The sequence below is a fragment of the Neodiprion fabricii genome, chromosome 3, assembly GCF_021155785.1.
Source record: "Neodiprion fabricii isolate iyNeoFabr1 chromosome 3, iyNeoFabr1.1, whole genome shotgun sequence".
NCBI lineage: Eukaryota > Metazoa > Arthropoda > Insecta > Hymenoptera > Diprionidae > Neodiprion > Neodiprion fabricii.
Window position 1 is genome coordinate 987472 of NC_060241.1, and position 14291 is coordinate 1001762.

General features: G+C 40.7%; 1 protein-coding gene across 2 annotated transcripts in view; it reads right to left on the reverse strand.

Moving 5' to 3' along the window:
* Window positions 1-1221: 1221 nt before the first annotated feature.
* Window positions 1222-14291, reverse strand: part of LOC124177943 (segmentation polarity homeobox protein engrailed-like) — a 37873-nt gene continuing 24803 nt past the window's right edge. Inside the window, exons 2-3 of one of the 2 annotated variants that reach the window (XM_046560923.1) lie at window positions 5788-5793; window positions 1222-2508 (exon numbers count right to left, since the gene is read on the reverse strand). In XM_046560923.1, the coding sequence (XP_046416879.1) occupies window positions 2150-2508; window positions 5788-5793 (365 nt within the window). In that variant the 3' untranslated portion in view covers window positions 1222-2149. The remainder of the gene's footprint in view (window positions 2509-5787; window positions 5794-14291) is intronic. The other variant, XM_046560924.1, reaches the window with a different exon arrangement.

Below are 14291 nucleotides of genomic sequence, written 5' to 3' on the forward strand. Positions count from 1 at the left end.
TCTTCTTCTTCTTCTTCTTCTCGCTTTGCCTTATCATTTGTATAAATAATAACTTGATACTGGGAATATTCAATTGGCTGTATGTGTTTTTTTCTGTTTTTCTTTCTTTATCGTTTTTTTTTTAAATAATCTTACATTATTTTATGTATACAGTGTGTTCCGTACGGCGTTTTGTGTGTGTGCGTGTATGTGTTTTTGTGTTTCTTTGCGGTGGCCGTTTAAGTATACTTCTATTATTATTAATATATATAATATACATGTATATATATATATATATATATATATTTATATATATATATACATATATATTTATAACATGTAAATAAATAACTAAGTTTAATTTTACACAGTCTATAGGCGCGATAATAATATATCTCGATCAGTATATTGTATCGTATGTATTATACCTATATACCAGCTACGTATGTATAATGCGTGGGTATATAGGGATATTATGGGTATATATATAGGTATAGTATGTACATGGTACGGGTATTATTATTATTAATATATCATTATTGTTATTGTTATTATCATTACTATTATCATTATTGATATTATTATAACCAAGATAATTTCACTATATTTATTCATGGGTTTTTCGTTTTTCCTTCTCGCTTCCGTGTCATTTTTCATCGGTTTATATTATCATCATTATTATTATTATCATCATTATTAGTTAAGTCGTCATCGTTCTTTTTTTTCTTTTATTCATTCAATGTTAGGTCTAACTAATTTTATTGCACGTTGCAATCACGCCTGTCATGATCGAAGGTATATTGTTATTACTATTACTATTATTATTCTGTTGTGATATAAATTAATTTACATTTTATCATCGTTATTTCTGTAACTATTATCGTCATTATTATTCTTATTATTATTATTATTATTTTTATTTTTATCATCATCATCATTATTATTATTATTATTTTTTTTTTTCTATCATTATTATCATACAATAAATTAATCTTCATTTTCGTTTCGTTATTTCGTGAATTATTACATAATATAATATACGGCGTACATACTATATGTATGTTTATACACACACACATATATATATATTCGGTACAGAGAGATTTATTGGTATTAAATTTCAGGAACGGTAGCGTTTAGGTTCATTCGAGTAGGACTTGATCGGTGCAACTTCTTCGTCCGTTCATGTTGGTATTTGTGAGAGATGAAATGCCGTTTAATAATCGAAATTTGTTTATTCTTTTCTTTTTTATTTATTAGGTATCTTTACACACGACGTGATTATTGTAATCACGCCCTAGCCTTAAGCATTCCGCAGAATATTTTTCATCAATATTTATACTTCCGTGCAACGAGAAACAACGAGAAGTATAATATACTATGCGTGTATATATATATATATATATATATATATACGGTTATAAGGATTACTGCAAGTGTGCGGATGTACACAATATTGCATATTTATGTATATGATACATGGATGGCACTAGACGTTTCTTAATGAGATATTACAAAGAAATTCAATTAAATGACAAAAAACGAGAAAGTAGAAAAAAAAATAAATAAATACACTTTCATGAATATCCTACAGGAAAGTAACTCAGTGGATGCGCGTGACGGTTTTTCGTCGTCTTCCAAATCTCAAAGATTGGTAGATTTTTCCTTTTTTTTTCACCAGAGCATAAAAAAAAAAAAAAAAATTTCTTTCGACGTTCAAGTTTATTCAAGTTTAATAGTTTTTTTTCACCGAGTACGAGACTTTCAAATACATACAATCATACGTGTCGCTGAAATTGAAATTGAAAATTAGGTTCAAGTAAAATCAGCACGTTTCAGGGATTATTCTTAATTCGAGTATAATAAATTATCACGAAAAGAAGTTTTTCGGCAAAACGTATCTACATTGTATACTTATACGTATGTATACATACATGCATAAATAATTTTTTGTTCCGGGATAGTGCGTGTATCTGTTATACAGAACGCGGAAGCTGGATCGATACCGAAACTCCGTGCACTTCTGCGACTGGCGATGCGTAGTTGAAACAACGCGGTAAATATATACATATATGTATGTGTGCATATGTACACATATGTATGTATTCGTACGTATATCTCGAAGGAACGCGTACGATTTAAAACGAAACTACGCGGGCGTCTACATTTGTCATTTCGCCTGGAGCTCCGCGGCCTGTTCCTCTTCCTCCCTCGTCAGAGGGACCGTCGAGTGGTTGTAGAGTCCCTGGGCCATCAGCTGGAGGGCGAGGGGATTCTTCTGGCCGCTGGCCTTCTTGATCTTCGCTCGTTTGTTCTGGAACCAGATCTTGATCTGGGCCTCGTTCAGCCCCAGGTCCCTGGATAGCTGCTGCCTCCGCCTCTCGGTCAGGTACCTGTTCTCCGCGAATTCCCGCTTCAGCCGCGCCAACTGTTCGCCACTGAACGCCGTCCGAGGCCTCTTCTCCTCCGGAGTGCCTCCCGACGCCCGGGTGTCGCCGCTCGATCGTTTCACTCGCCTCGTTCGCGGACCTGGAAAACAAACCCAGACACCCTCGTCAGGATTCAGCTGCCGGGATTCGAACCCCCCGAGGGCACCACCCTTACTCCGAAAACGATCCGCGGACAATCGCGGACACTCGTCAGGGACAAACGGTAACGTCGGGGAATTTTTTTGACGCTGCAACGCGATCGAGAAAGGACCAAGCTTCTATCCGAGAACAATCTTTCACGACCGTTACGTAGATCGTGAACGTGTTTTTTAATACCGATTCATTCCGATATTTGCACTATTGGTTCGAATTTTCTGTCAGGGAAGAGTCAGGAGGTTGTTTGTGTATTTTCAGAAGACCTAACTTATCGGCATCTGGGTCGGAGTTACGAGTGCATGTTAAAATTTTATCGAGGACGACAATTGTTGAGGTGATTCTATCGATGGTCGATCGACTTCTGAAACAAGCTTAGAAATTGCAGATTCTGCGTGAGGATTGTCCGGCTTTCGAATCTCTATGTAAAAAAAAAAAAAAAAAAAAAAAAAAAACAGTCGCATCAAACCACTGTACGGACAGTGATCCGATTTTTATGAAGCATCTAAGCGCGGATCGGAGATCACGTGAATTTAGATCCGAGGAAACTTGAGAGATCGAACGCGGTTTTCCAGTAATCGTGGTGGCCTCTTCAACTCGCGCAGTAAATAATTCGCAGTCATTGAGCGGAGCTGGGGGCGAAGTCAATTTTCTGGATGTCAGGTTTGAGAGGGGGTTGAATTTCGAAGGGGTGGCGATGGTGGCAGTGGCGGCGGGCTGTTTCTCGTCATCGCGGTGAAGCACTAACGTCTAACTCAGAGACGGCGTTGAAATTAGTGGTTCGTTGTCCGTTCCTTCGAAGGAGCTGCAGGAATGCGACGCGAGGGTTGAACGCGGAGGTTCGAGGAAAGACGTTTTAACGTTATTGGTTTCTCCCCGGCGACGGGTGCCAAGGGGTGCCTAAGTAATTAGACCGCTGCTCGTTACTTCCTCGCGGCATCAACAGTCATGCCGCTTTGCCTTTCATGCCGTGCTCCGAAGATATCCGGACGGATGGAGGATGGCTTCCAGGATCGACTGGTGGAATTGCGAGCCGAATACGAGAGACGCGAGTTACGCATGGCTAACGGAGTCGGCTACCGGGCATTCTTCGCACAGCCGTCTCGTCGATACGTCAACAAATGCCGGGATCCAATCCACTTTCCTGCATCGAAATGTCGAGGTCAGGTTGAAAAAAGAACGAGACAATGAGAACGGGTTCCAAGTATGATGATGTGGTCGAGTTTTGATTTACCGGTAAAGAATTTCTCCGTGCTTATTGCAACGTGATCGGTATTCGGTTGGCGGTGATAAATACCGAGTACAAGGTAGTCAACGATTATGACACGTCGATTATCTCTGAATATTCTATGCCCGAGTCTATGAAGTGAAACGTCAATCCACCCGACGTTATTCACACGTAATTGACTCCGTCCAACTACTTATTGATATTGGTACCAACTCTAACTCTCCCTCTCTCTCTCTCTCTTCCCTCCGCGTCGCTTCAAGGTGCTCGCGACACGTTCAATTAGCTCGTAATCAATGCGATCGGACGCCTACTCGAACAAACCGATTCGCGAGCTGACCACGAGATGAAGAGTTTAACAAACGGAACAAGGTTCCCGAATGTACGCATAATCGAACTCCGAGTAATTGATTTTACAATTGAAAGGACAGAGACGCAGGATTTCCTCGAAGGGTATCCGCCAGACGCGATCGCTCGGTGAACGTTCACTTTCTCTGCCGGTCGTATCGAGCGATCGTTTCACCTTCGGTCGAGATGAATTCATAAAACAGGTCCGGATGCACTGAGTTTAGCCGAGATCGATGCCGGGTTTCGCTGCTTGGTACTCGGTGCGACGATTGGCTGGCTGCGTCAAAAAGCTCCTTCCTACTCGTACTTCGAGTTCTCTCTATCAAAAGGAAGTTCGAGAATCGCGCAGCGCCTGTTAAAGCGAGCGACTCCCATGTGTAACGACGATGCTCGGCAACTGTCCGTGGCAAATTGCGCCGCAGTGAGAGTCGTAAAAATTCTCAGTTCGAAGGGGCAGCTCAGCTGGGACTTCGAACCGTCAAAGAGGAGCGAGTAATGGTGGTCTCGAGGTGCCCCACATAAGAAGTGGAAAAGTTACGAGGATCACAGGCGGTCGGCAATTCCCATTCAACGGATCGCCTCGCGTCGAGGAATTACAAATGTCCGACCGCTGACTATGGGTTCGAGGTACCGGCAATGTGCACCGTATGACGAGGAAACGGCGCAACGAGTAGCCCTACCGGCAATCGCTTCAGCGACGATGATGGTGATTGAAAGTTTCCTGGAGAACGGGCTCGATTGGGGACGCGATCATCGGCGCAGTGCACGTGTGCGTACGGCCACTTTGGAGTCATAACAGAATCGCGAGAAACCATTCAATCCTCTTTTTATCACATGGTAGCAGCGGTCGCCGTCCGCGATGACGAGAAACTAACCGACTGACTTCGGTGACCCTCTTGCGATACAGAATCATCCTGCAGCAAAACCACCCGGCTCGGTTTTCTACTTTTTTCCTCCACGGCACGACCCTGCACCGTTTTATGAAATTTGTTCAGTTCCTCGGAGTCACGGTTGGTTGGACTCAAAAACCGTTTAGTTCGTCGACCTTCGAAAACTTGACTTTTAAACAGTGTAATTATCCTTCGGTACAACTGTAAAACGGCGTTTCATTCTCAGTGATTGTATTTTGGATTCTGAAGTTGAGACGAACGGTCGCAATTCTTTCGAGTCATTTTTGTGAATTTTGGGTGGGCCGATGAAACGGTTTTCGAGCTCTCCAAGGTCCGTACACGTACGCATATGCATTGAACGTATAATCGAAATGAAAAGTGAAAACGTAATATTATACATGGTTATTACATTTGGTAGAAAAACTTGCAAAGAGACGGATGAATGCGTGCCAATGAAGGTACACGTGCTTTCACATACGTGTACATAACAGAATGTGATACGTAGTAAAAGGACGGCAACATGTACGGTCTGTATTACATTGAGTTTTATTTATTTTTCTTTTGAAATTTTTCTCTTATGCATCGGGTATAAGTTACATCATGTAGCCGTGTGCGTAACAACGAATGCTGTAATTTAGATTCAAAAAAGCTCACGTTTTCTCGATTCCATTTCACCTTTAAGTCTCATCTAGCAGTACTCGGTAGGACGTGTCTGATAGAGGTATGATCATCTGCTCTCGCAGTGTACGTGTGAGCTACTTACTTCGTCCTGAGAACAAAAAGAAAACACACACCGGTTAAAACAATCACATTATACGTGTATACAAAGCACAAAATTTCAATCCAATCTTTTTCTTCACACAATTTCATTCTCATGCAGATAGTTAATTCCGCCGAATATCGCTAATTTTGGTAATTGCGATTGTGTCTGTTTCAGCACGCAATCCGACTTGGAGTCGGACGACGGAGATTGGTGACGGAGCCGAGTTTGTTTTTGTTTTCGTCGCAAGGTGCGAGTCGAGTCGTCGGAACGACGAGGACGGTAACGGTGACAAAAGTCGGTCAGTGTCGATCAGTGTCGGTACAACGCCGGGCGGTGTTTGCAAAATTTTCACAATTCGTGGGCTTCGAGGAATCCCTGCTTTGTAGCAACGTAAGATAAATTCCGCACAGGACCGTTTCCGCGAAGAAAGCTTGCAAGGCGAGGCGCGTTTTCGCATTTGCAAACCGGGTTGGCAAAAAGTGAATTCGGTATTCCGGCGGCTCGATTAAGAGTCCCCGCGCGTCACGATTATACGTATTTCTGAAAAGCTTCTGCCGCGCAGGTGAGCAACGCCTGCCGTACGTGGTTTAACCTCTTCATTACGGACCGAGTGCCACAGATAAGGGGCCCTATTTCGATGGGACAATTTTTTATCCGCGTATTTGCTTCCTTGTACAAACAACCCCGATTAAATCCGTATTATGCGAGGATCCCGTCCAGCTCGGTCCATCTCTCGGTGATAATTACAAAGGCGCAAGAAAAGCCCAACGGGCATGCATTTGAGGAATTGACATTCGGGAATTCGCCGACCCTCCTTTTTCGGACCGATTCCGGACGTGAATTTTAATCCTCGCACAGTGAGTTCGCGTATCGTACCCGCGGTGTTCGTCGGGTGAAGTGAAAATACATCGATTCTTGTTCGACGACGCTGTCTTCTCACTCATTCCGCACTCCGACGTCAAAATCGCAGGACCCGAATAAGGAAGGCGCAGGAAAAAACGTTGAGCACCCTCGGCGTGACACACGACTGCGGCAAGTATTGCACACATTTACATATCCTTATACATGAACACCCAAAGCTCGCACGCACGCACGATTTTCTCAGTGGCTCCAATTAAGCGGCTAACATTAATTTCAGCCACCCAGCCGACTCGACGCTCATGCAGCTGTCTCTCTCCCCTCTCTTCCGCCCTTTTACTTTCTCTCTTTCTCTCTCTCGTTCTCCTTTTCTCTTCGGAGTCACAGCCTCCTCTGAGCCTGTGATGTAAATGTGAAACACAAACGTTATTGAAAAAGCAAAAATTTAGCAACCATCTAATTTTCAATCTCAAACAATAGAGCAACATACATTTTTTTCGCCACGTTAGAATCGAAAGATCAGCGAAAATAAGCGGTTATAAACCAAATGTAAGTTTTTCAATAGTTTTGCATGTTTTTATCGTTCTTTCTATACTACTTTTTTTTTCCCTTTCTCCCCATCATCCGCTCTTGGCGAATTCTGAAAATTTATTTCACGAGAAATGTAATATCGTATAGGTATACCTTAGCATACAGAGACGCGTTTCGCGGGGTATATAATTTATACCGAATATTTACCTCGCCGATGGCCCCAACATTATGACGACTTAATCACAGCTTTCTGCTGACCGAACCGGCTGACGGCTGCGCGTCAGTTATTAGCCTCTGCAAGCCTACGTGCATAAATATATACGCGCGAAAAATGAGGAACTTTGTTGTGCTTTCCAACTGTGAACCGTATTTTAATATTGTTCAAAAATTCGTCGCACGACAGTCGACGAAGAAACAGACGAGAAATCGTCGATCGTCACAACCGATTTGACTAATGTTTGAAAACCGTTGTTACGCAACTACAATTTCATCGAAAAATTTTGAAAAAGTATCGCTTTCTTTTCGAAAAAATTATCTCGTCGTTTCAAAGTTTTTAGATTTGTCAGTAAATTATTATTATCAGAATGTTTTGTGGAGTTCAAAAACCGGAATGATCAGCGCGTTTGCCTCAAAAAAAAAAAAAAAAAAAGGCACGTCATACTTTTCATACAACGTCATTTCCATTTTCACGATGAATTATTATACAATGATAATTAATTAATTACGCACACCTAATACCCGACCGAACGACGTCGACGTAATAATTCCACCTCGGTTATCGTCAAAGTCAGCTGATGAAACGCACACGGAGTATTCGCTCCCCTCACCCTAGAAATCGCGCACGGTAAACGCTGGTTGTAAAACGGCATAAACTCGCGTGCTGTAAATGAAACGACGACGACGATCATCCCCCGAGGTCGCACATCACGGTGTCGCCGACATGATTTCGTCGTCTGCTTGCCGCCGTATGTGGAGAGCGACTCTAATCTGAACGCACTATAAATTCGGCTCGTGTCACCCATGCGCCCTCGTCTTTGGGGAGGATCGAGGGCACGCCATGACCCCCGTATTGCCGCTACTGGAGGGGCGCCAGACACGCGACCCCGAATCAATTATTTTACCAACGAAACGCGATTGACGCAATATTTCTTTTTTTTTGTTTTTTCTCGTAACTTTCATTCTTTGCTTTTATTTGTCGCATCGATGCGTGGTAATTTATACGATAATCCGAATATAACACGTTAAAAAAAATCATTTTTGTTCCCGGGTTGAATTAATCTTTTTTTTTATTTTCCATGCGTCAAAATAGTGGAAAAATATTCGACCCCCACCCCCCCCCCCCCCCCCCCTCACGCCGCCCCTTAAAGTTTGCTTTTGTATCTCGTACCTGGAATTTGTGTAATTGATTATTATTATTATTATTATTATATGTTGAGTGATATTGAATTTGCTGAAAGTTACTATTTTTCGAATAAGTTTGATTTTGCAGCTAGTAGAGTGCTGTTTGAAAATTGAAAAAAAATCTTTGATTCTAATTGTTCCGTTGATAAAAAACCGAAACAATACGAAGTATATATTTCGCCGAGAAAACTGACGCATCTCTCTTTTCCTGCAGTTTAATTTCCGTAGAACCCGATCTTTTATTCTCTCAAGTGTAACACTCGGAAGATTATCCGACAGTTTCTAGCTTCTTCTTAAACGTATCCGAAGCCTTCGAAGTTCCTCGTTCCTCTATCATACATGTATGTATTGTATACCTACGCGTAACGTCTAACGCGTAGAGAATATACAGATGTAACCAGAGTCAGGGTGGTCCACACGAACGGGGAAGTTGTCGGATCATGAAGTGTCCAAGTCCAATGAAATGATTTACTCCATAAATCTTAATTCAGCTCGACCTACGCGATTAAACCCTTAATATACATATAATTCCCTCAGGACCACCACCCGACAAATTTCCAGACCCACAATATTGAATCACAAGACGACGCGTCGCGTGTTTCACGTATACATACGTGACATTTTCATTCCTTAGATTTTGTGATTTTATTACGTACCTACACAACCTTTTGTACGTGAAAACACGTGAAATAAAGAATAACAGCGGTCAGACTTAAAAAAAAAAAAAAAAGAAAAAGAAAAAATGCTCAATAATTTTCCATACGTCGGCCTGTTATAAAAATTTTTCCAGAGATATCGCGATTCTCTTAAATAGAAGAATAAAATAGGAAAAGCGACGATCGCAGCACGTCGTCGACTGCTCGTAGGTAACGACACGTTGAAAAATCCCCGGGATCATCTCAGGCATCACGTACCGTTATCTTTTCACACCTCAGTCAAGTATTCGCTATTAATTTATGCATACTTTATTATTCATATCCGACTGTTTATCTTCTTGTTGAGCATGCAGTCTTCAGTCCTCAGCGCTCTCGTCGCGTCGCCTATGTAAGTCTATGTTGTACCTGTACATAACCGCATCATACGTGTATAAACACAGTTGCATAAGGTTATGGAACATTTATTTTTCCGCTATTCGACGTTAAAATTTTTCAAAAACTACCAACAAGAAAAAAAAAAAAAACAAATAGAAAAGTAACAACGATTCGCGAAAGGAAGACATTTTTCAATCAACGCGATCGCAATAAAAAAAAAAAAAATAGCGAAAATTTATGGTAATACAACGTAATCGATCATAATTAGAACGATTGTATTATAAATCAAGGAATTCTGCTCTTACATATAAATATACTCTACCGATATTAGGATATTATGTATATAATACGTGTAGTGTATAAATGGGCGGATTAGCAAACGCGAGAACGTTAACCCTCGTCTCGTGCGGTAGGCGGTTTCAGATATATTTATATGTACGTACGCGTATATATTTCGGTGAATATGTGTGCATACACATGGATGAATGCCACACGTTCAGCCGGCGCAAAATTAAGATGTATCGCCAAATCTGGTACGGGTAATTTGCATGTCCCGTGACGCCCACTCAGTTTTGTCAGCCGCGCTCTGCCCGTATATATATATGTATATATATATATACATACACATACATACATGCATGTATGTATGTATGTACCATGGTATTTATACCATCTGCCTCTCTTCGTCGGTTCGTAAGAAGGGAATAAATAAGGCGAAGGCCACCCATAGAAACCTATTGCGGTGGAATGAAAAAGATCGTTGCAACTAAATGCACTTATGCGGTGCATAACGCCTGCCTTTCTATACGTATACGATATTCCCGACGTCGAGATATTTTATTTACACGGGAAGATATACTGAATTATATTCGAATCGATGCTGATTTTTTTTATCACTACTTTTATTCGTTTTCTGAAATTTTGAAAATAAAATTTATCCTCGTCGCGAATATTGCAGAGGAACGATTCAGGCTGAAATTTTAATTTATTTACGTATTACGAATATGTAAATTGATGATTTTCGATGAAAAAAAATCGTCAAAATTGTGCGAAACTTTCGCTCTGAAAGCACGAAATTTTTGTCATTTGGATTTATTCTGAATTCACGTTATTAGTAAACGAATATTGATTATCGAGAGGGGAAACGGCTGTTGGGAAAGGGGAAACAAATGACATATCGCATCGTCGCGTCGGCGAGCTCATTTCTCTCTTTATCTAAAATCGACGTTCTCGGATTAACTCCGACGGTATGCCTGGAATTTGGCCTCTTCGGTTTTCTCCAGGCCGTCTCGCCATCGCCGGTTTCCAACATCGTGAAGGTACCAGGAAAGTTTTTTGAGGCAGTGTTTACACGTCAACGTAACGAAGTTAAGGGATTTTTCAAACTACGGCGATTGGAAAATAAATCCAAGGAAATAGTTAACCGTTTCTGACCAAACATACACCTATATAGTATGTATTTTTTATGAATGATCAAATCGATCATTTTTTCCCGATTAATCGAGTGTAATCGATTACTCTTCCGCGCGATCGGTTTTTGTTTTTTACTCCAATTGAAATACGCAATATAATAATCAATTCATGTGATTCAATTCTTAATTATTATCATCGTTTTACTTATCAAGTACCTGTTTGATGTAATATGCGAAAGGTAAATGAACATATTCACCTGAAATTGACAAATATTTTCAATGAAACTATAAATTATCAAAAAAACTTTTCTCCCATCAGCAATCGATTAATCGCTCAATTTATTCCGATTGAATCGAATCACGTTCGATTATTTATATTATATATTGGTATATTTATTTATAGCACAGCGTCGAGCGTTAATGTTTCATTCCTCGAAACTCGAAAGAAAATTCGTTACGAAAAGAAGGAACGAGAACCCGTACAACGTTCTCCATAAATCGTCCAGCCGAGTTTCGATTTCAAAAATCTCGAGAAATTGGTGACGAGAAAAAGAAGAGAAAAAATGACTGAAATAGACGCGAATAAAGGGACACGAGACGAGGGATAAAAAACGCGAATACGAGGAGGGAGCGATTTAACGAACAAGTGTCAGGGACCAGCTGAAGGGATTTCATTTGCCGAGGCGGGTCGCGGGACGAGCGGATAAATCTGGTGAATTTGGTGGACCTTTGAGCCCGGTTTCAGGTGGTGCCTAATAAACATATCGGTTTCGCAGAGAGGCTTGCGGCTTCCCGCTTCTCTTTTTGCTAGTCTTCTTTATTATCATCTCTTACGGTTACTCCGCATTATCCTTCAGACTCCTCTCTTTTTCTCTTGGTATTTTTATCTTTATTTTTGTTATTTGCTTTTTTTTTATTCAACGTCCAAGTATGCGCGCATGTTTGCAGAGCCCGGAGACCGCTTAATAATCTTCATTGCTTTGGAATGCAATCTCCGTAAAAATGTTTTACGCACCGAACAATATTGCCGTTGAGGATACGGGAGGAGATTTGAGTTACGGATCGTTGAGTGTCGCGGAATCGTGCAAAGTCATCTTTACGATAACTGCTTTTTCGCCTGTCGCTATCTCTCTCTCTCTCTCTCTCTCTCTGTCTCCCTCTTTCGCTCTTCGCCTTTATGCGACGGGGGTGGATACCTTGAATATATTTCAACCGGTCTCGGTTTATCGGACGTCCGGAATTACACGGTTCTTTCAAGATGCGACGACTGTACGTGCCAATAAACAGCCAACCAGCCGTGTCAACGGCGAAACTCGCCTTTCCCGTCTAATAAGACAATATTATTACAACTCAGGCACACGCCTCTCCTACTCCCGTCTCCTTCTTCTTCCTCCTCTCTCTTTCTAGAAAAATTTATCGCACATTTTACGAATAATCGTATCACAAGAATACATGGATATAAATTAACAAAAATCTGTATCCAGATTATTATGTATAGATTAATTAATTCGCTGTTACCGTTTCTGTAAATTTCTGCAAGGTTGTTAATTTTTAAGAATCTCTTCCGAAGAAACCGTACAATTTATCCTTCCAAAATTTTTAGGGTATTTTATCCCGCGTTTGAGTGAAAAAAATCAAATTTTTTTTGCAATGCAACCGGACAATATCGGTACAAATGTTAGTTCAAATCGTGAGGAAAGTATTAATGCAGATGCATGCCAAAGGAAAAGTCAATGAGATTAGCAATTTTTATAATTACTGTGATAACTTTTTGTTGTTACAAAAAAAAAGAAGAAAAATTTGATTTTATTCGTTTAAACTTACGACAAAAAACGGTTTTTTCAGAAAATAATTCGTAAATATCAGTTTAAGTTTTAGCGAGTCTTACGGGTTACCCGCTCGATTAAAAAATTCTAAAAATTGCGGTCACGATTCGCAATCGACGTTGTTGCGATGTATGAATAAATAAGTAGACGGCTAATGTCAATTCACGACTATAATTCTACTTCAACGCATACTCGCCGTGTCGAGCAAAGTCTACGGGATTATGCACGAGCCGTGTATGCGTGACTTAGACACGCACAAGAGCTGACACTTGAGAATTGTGAAATTTACAGCCCGACTGATGGGTGTCCTTACGAAACGGTAACTTGATACCTCCGAATGCCGAGCGTATGCATTATGTCTCACTATTATACCTTCATATTATATCTACGCACACAGTGTGTGAGTTTCGTTTCGTTCCGAGTCTCGACGTTGCAGCGTGAAAAATAAAATTGATGAAAAAAGAGAGACGAAAAAAATTTGCGCGAATAAAAAAAGGCAAAGGAGACGAATAAAGAAGATTGAACAAAGAAATAGAAGTAACCGTACGTCCGTCAAAACCGCGAGTTCGGAGATAAAAATGCTTAGATAAGCGCTGACAAATCGAGAGATCGATGATGCTGTGGTATTTTCGCACGGTATTTGCGCGGCCGATTTATCGCCAAATTTGAGTTTGGAAATCGACTAACTGAGTGGGGGTAAGAATGGATCTTTTATAGTTTCAATCTTCTTCACTCGGGTTTTCCAAATTTTTGTTATTGTGCTTAAAATTAGATTTTCACGTTTTTGAAAATTGGATATTTCGTCGCTTTTATCCATTTTAGCCGTTGTAATTTTTCACCCCCGCTCGACTCGCAATTCCCACGAGGGCAGGATTTTTCCATCGGCGATGTCCCGCGAGAGCTTATTGAGACCTTTTCTGGTTGACAACCGTGTTTTCCTACCGTTTAAGACGTGTATTTATGAACTCGTCAACCGCAAACGCCGCGTTGGATTATATTGAGCAATTCTTCAAAAGCGGTATACCGTTATACTTCATAACGAACGGAACGAGCGTGCTCAAGAATCGCTTCTAAACTCTCCGCATATTGCAGTCGCGTCGATCAATTCTCGTTACTCTTTTCCCTTCTCCGATCCCGTCGATAAAGAAATTTCGCAATTATTGATCCATCACGGCTGTCTTAATTTTGGAAAAGAATCTAATGTTTTTTTTTGCTCCCTAACATTTCGGAGAACTTGTTTTGCCCTTCTGCATTTCGACGTTCTATATTTTCAATATACTGTACCTCGACTTTCCAAATTTTAAATTCTACGAATTCTAGATTTTCGCGTCTATGGAAATTTGATATTATGTTCGTTTTTTGTATTTTTAAATCGAACTCTGTTTGTAATGCTTGTTTGAAATAGAAGGATAAAAAAGAAACCAGAAGTAATTCACAGGAAAAAT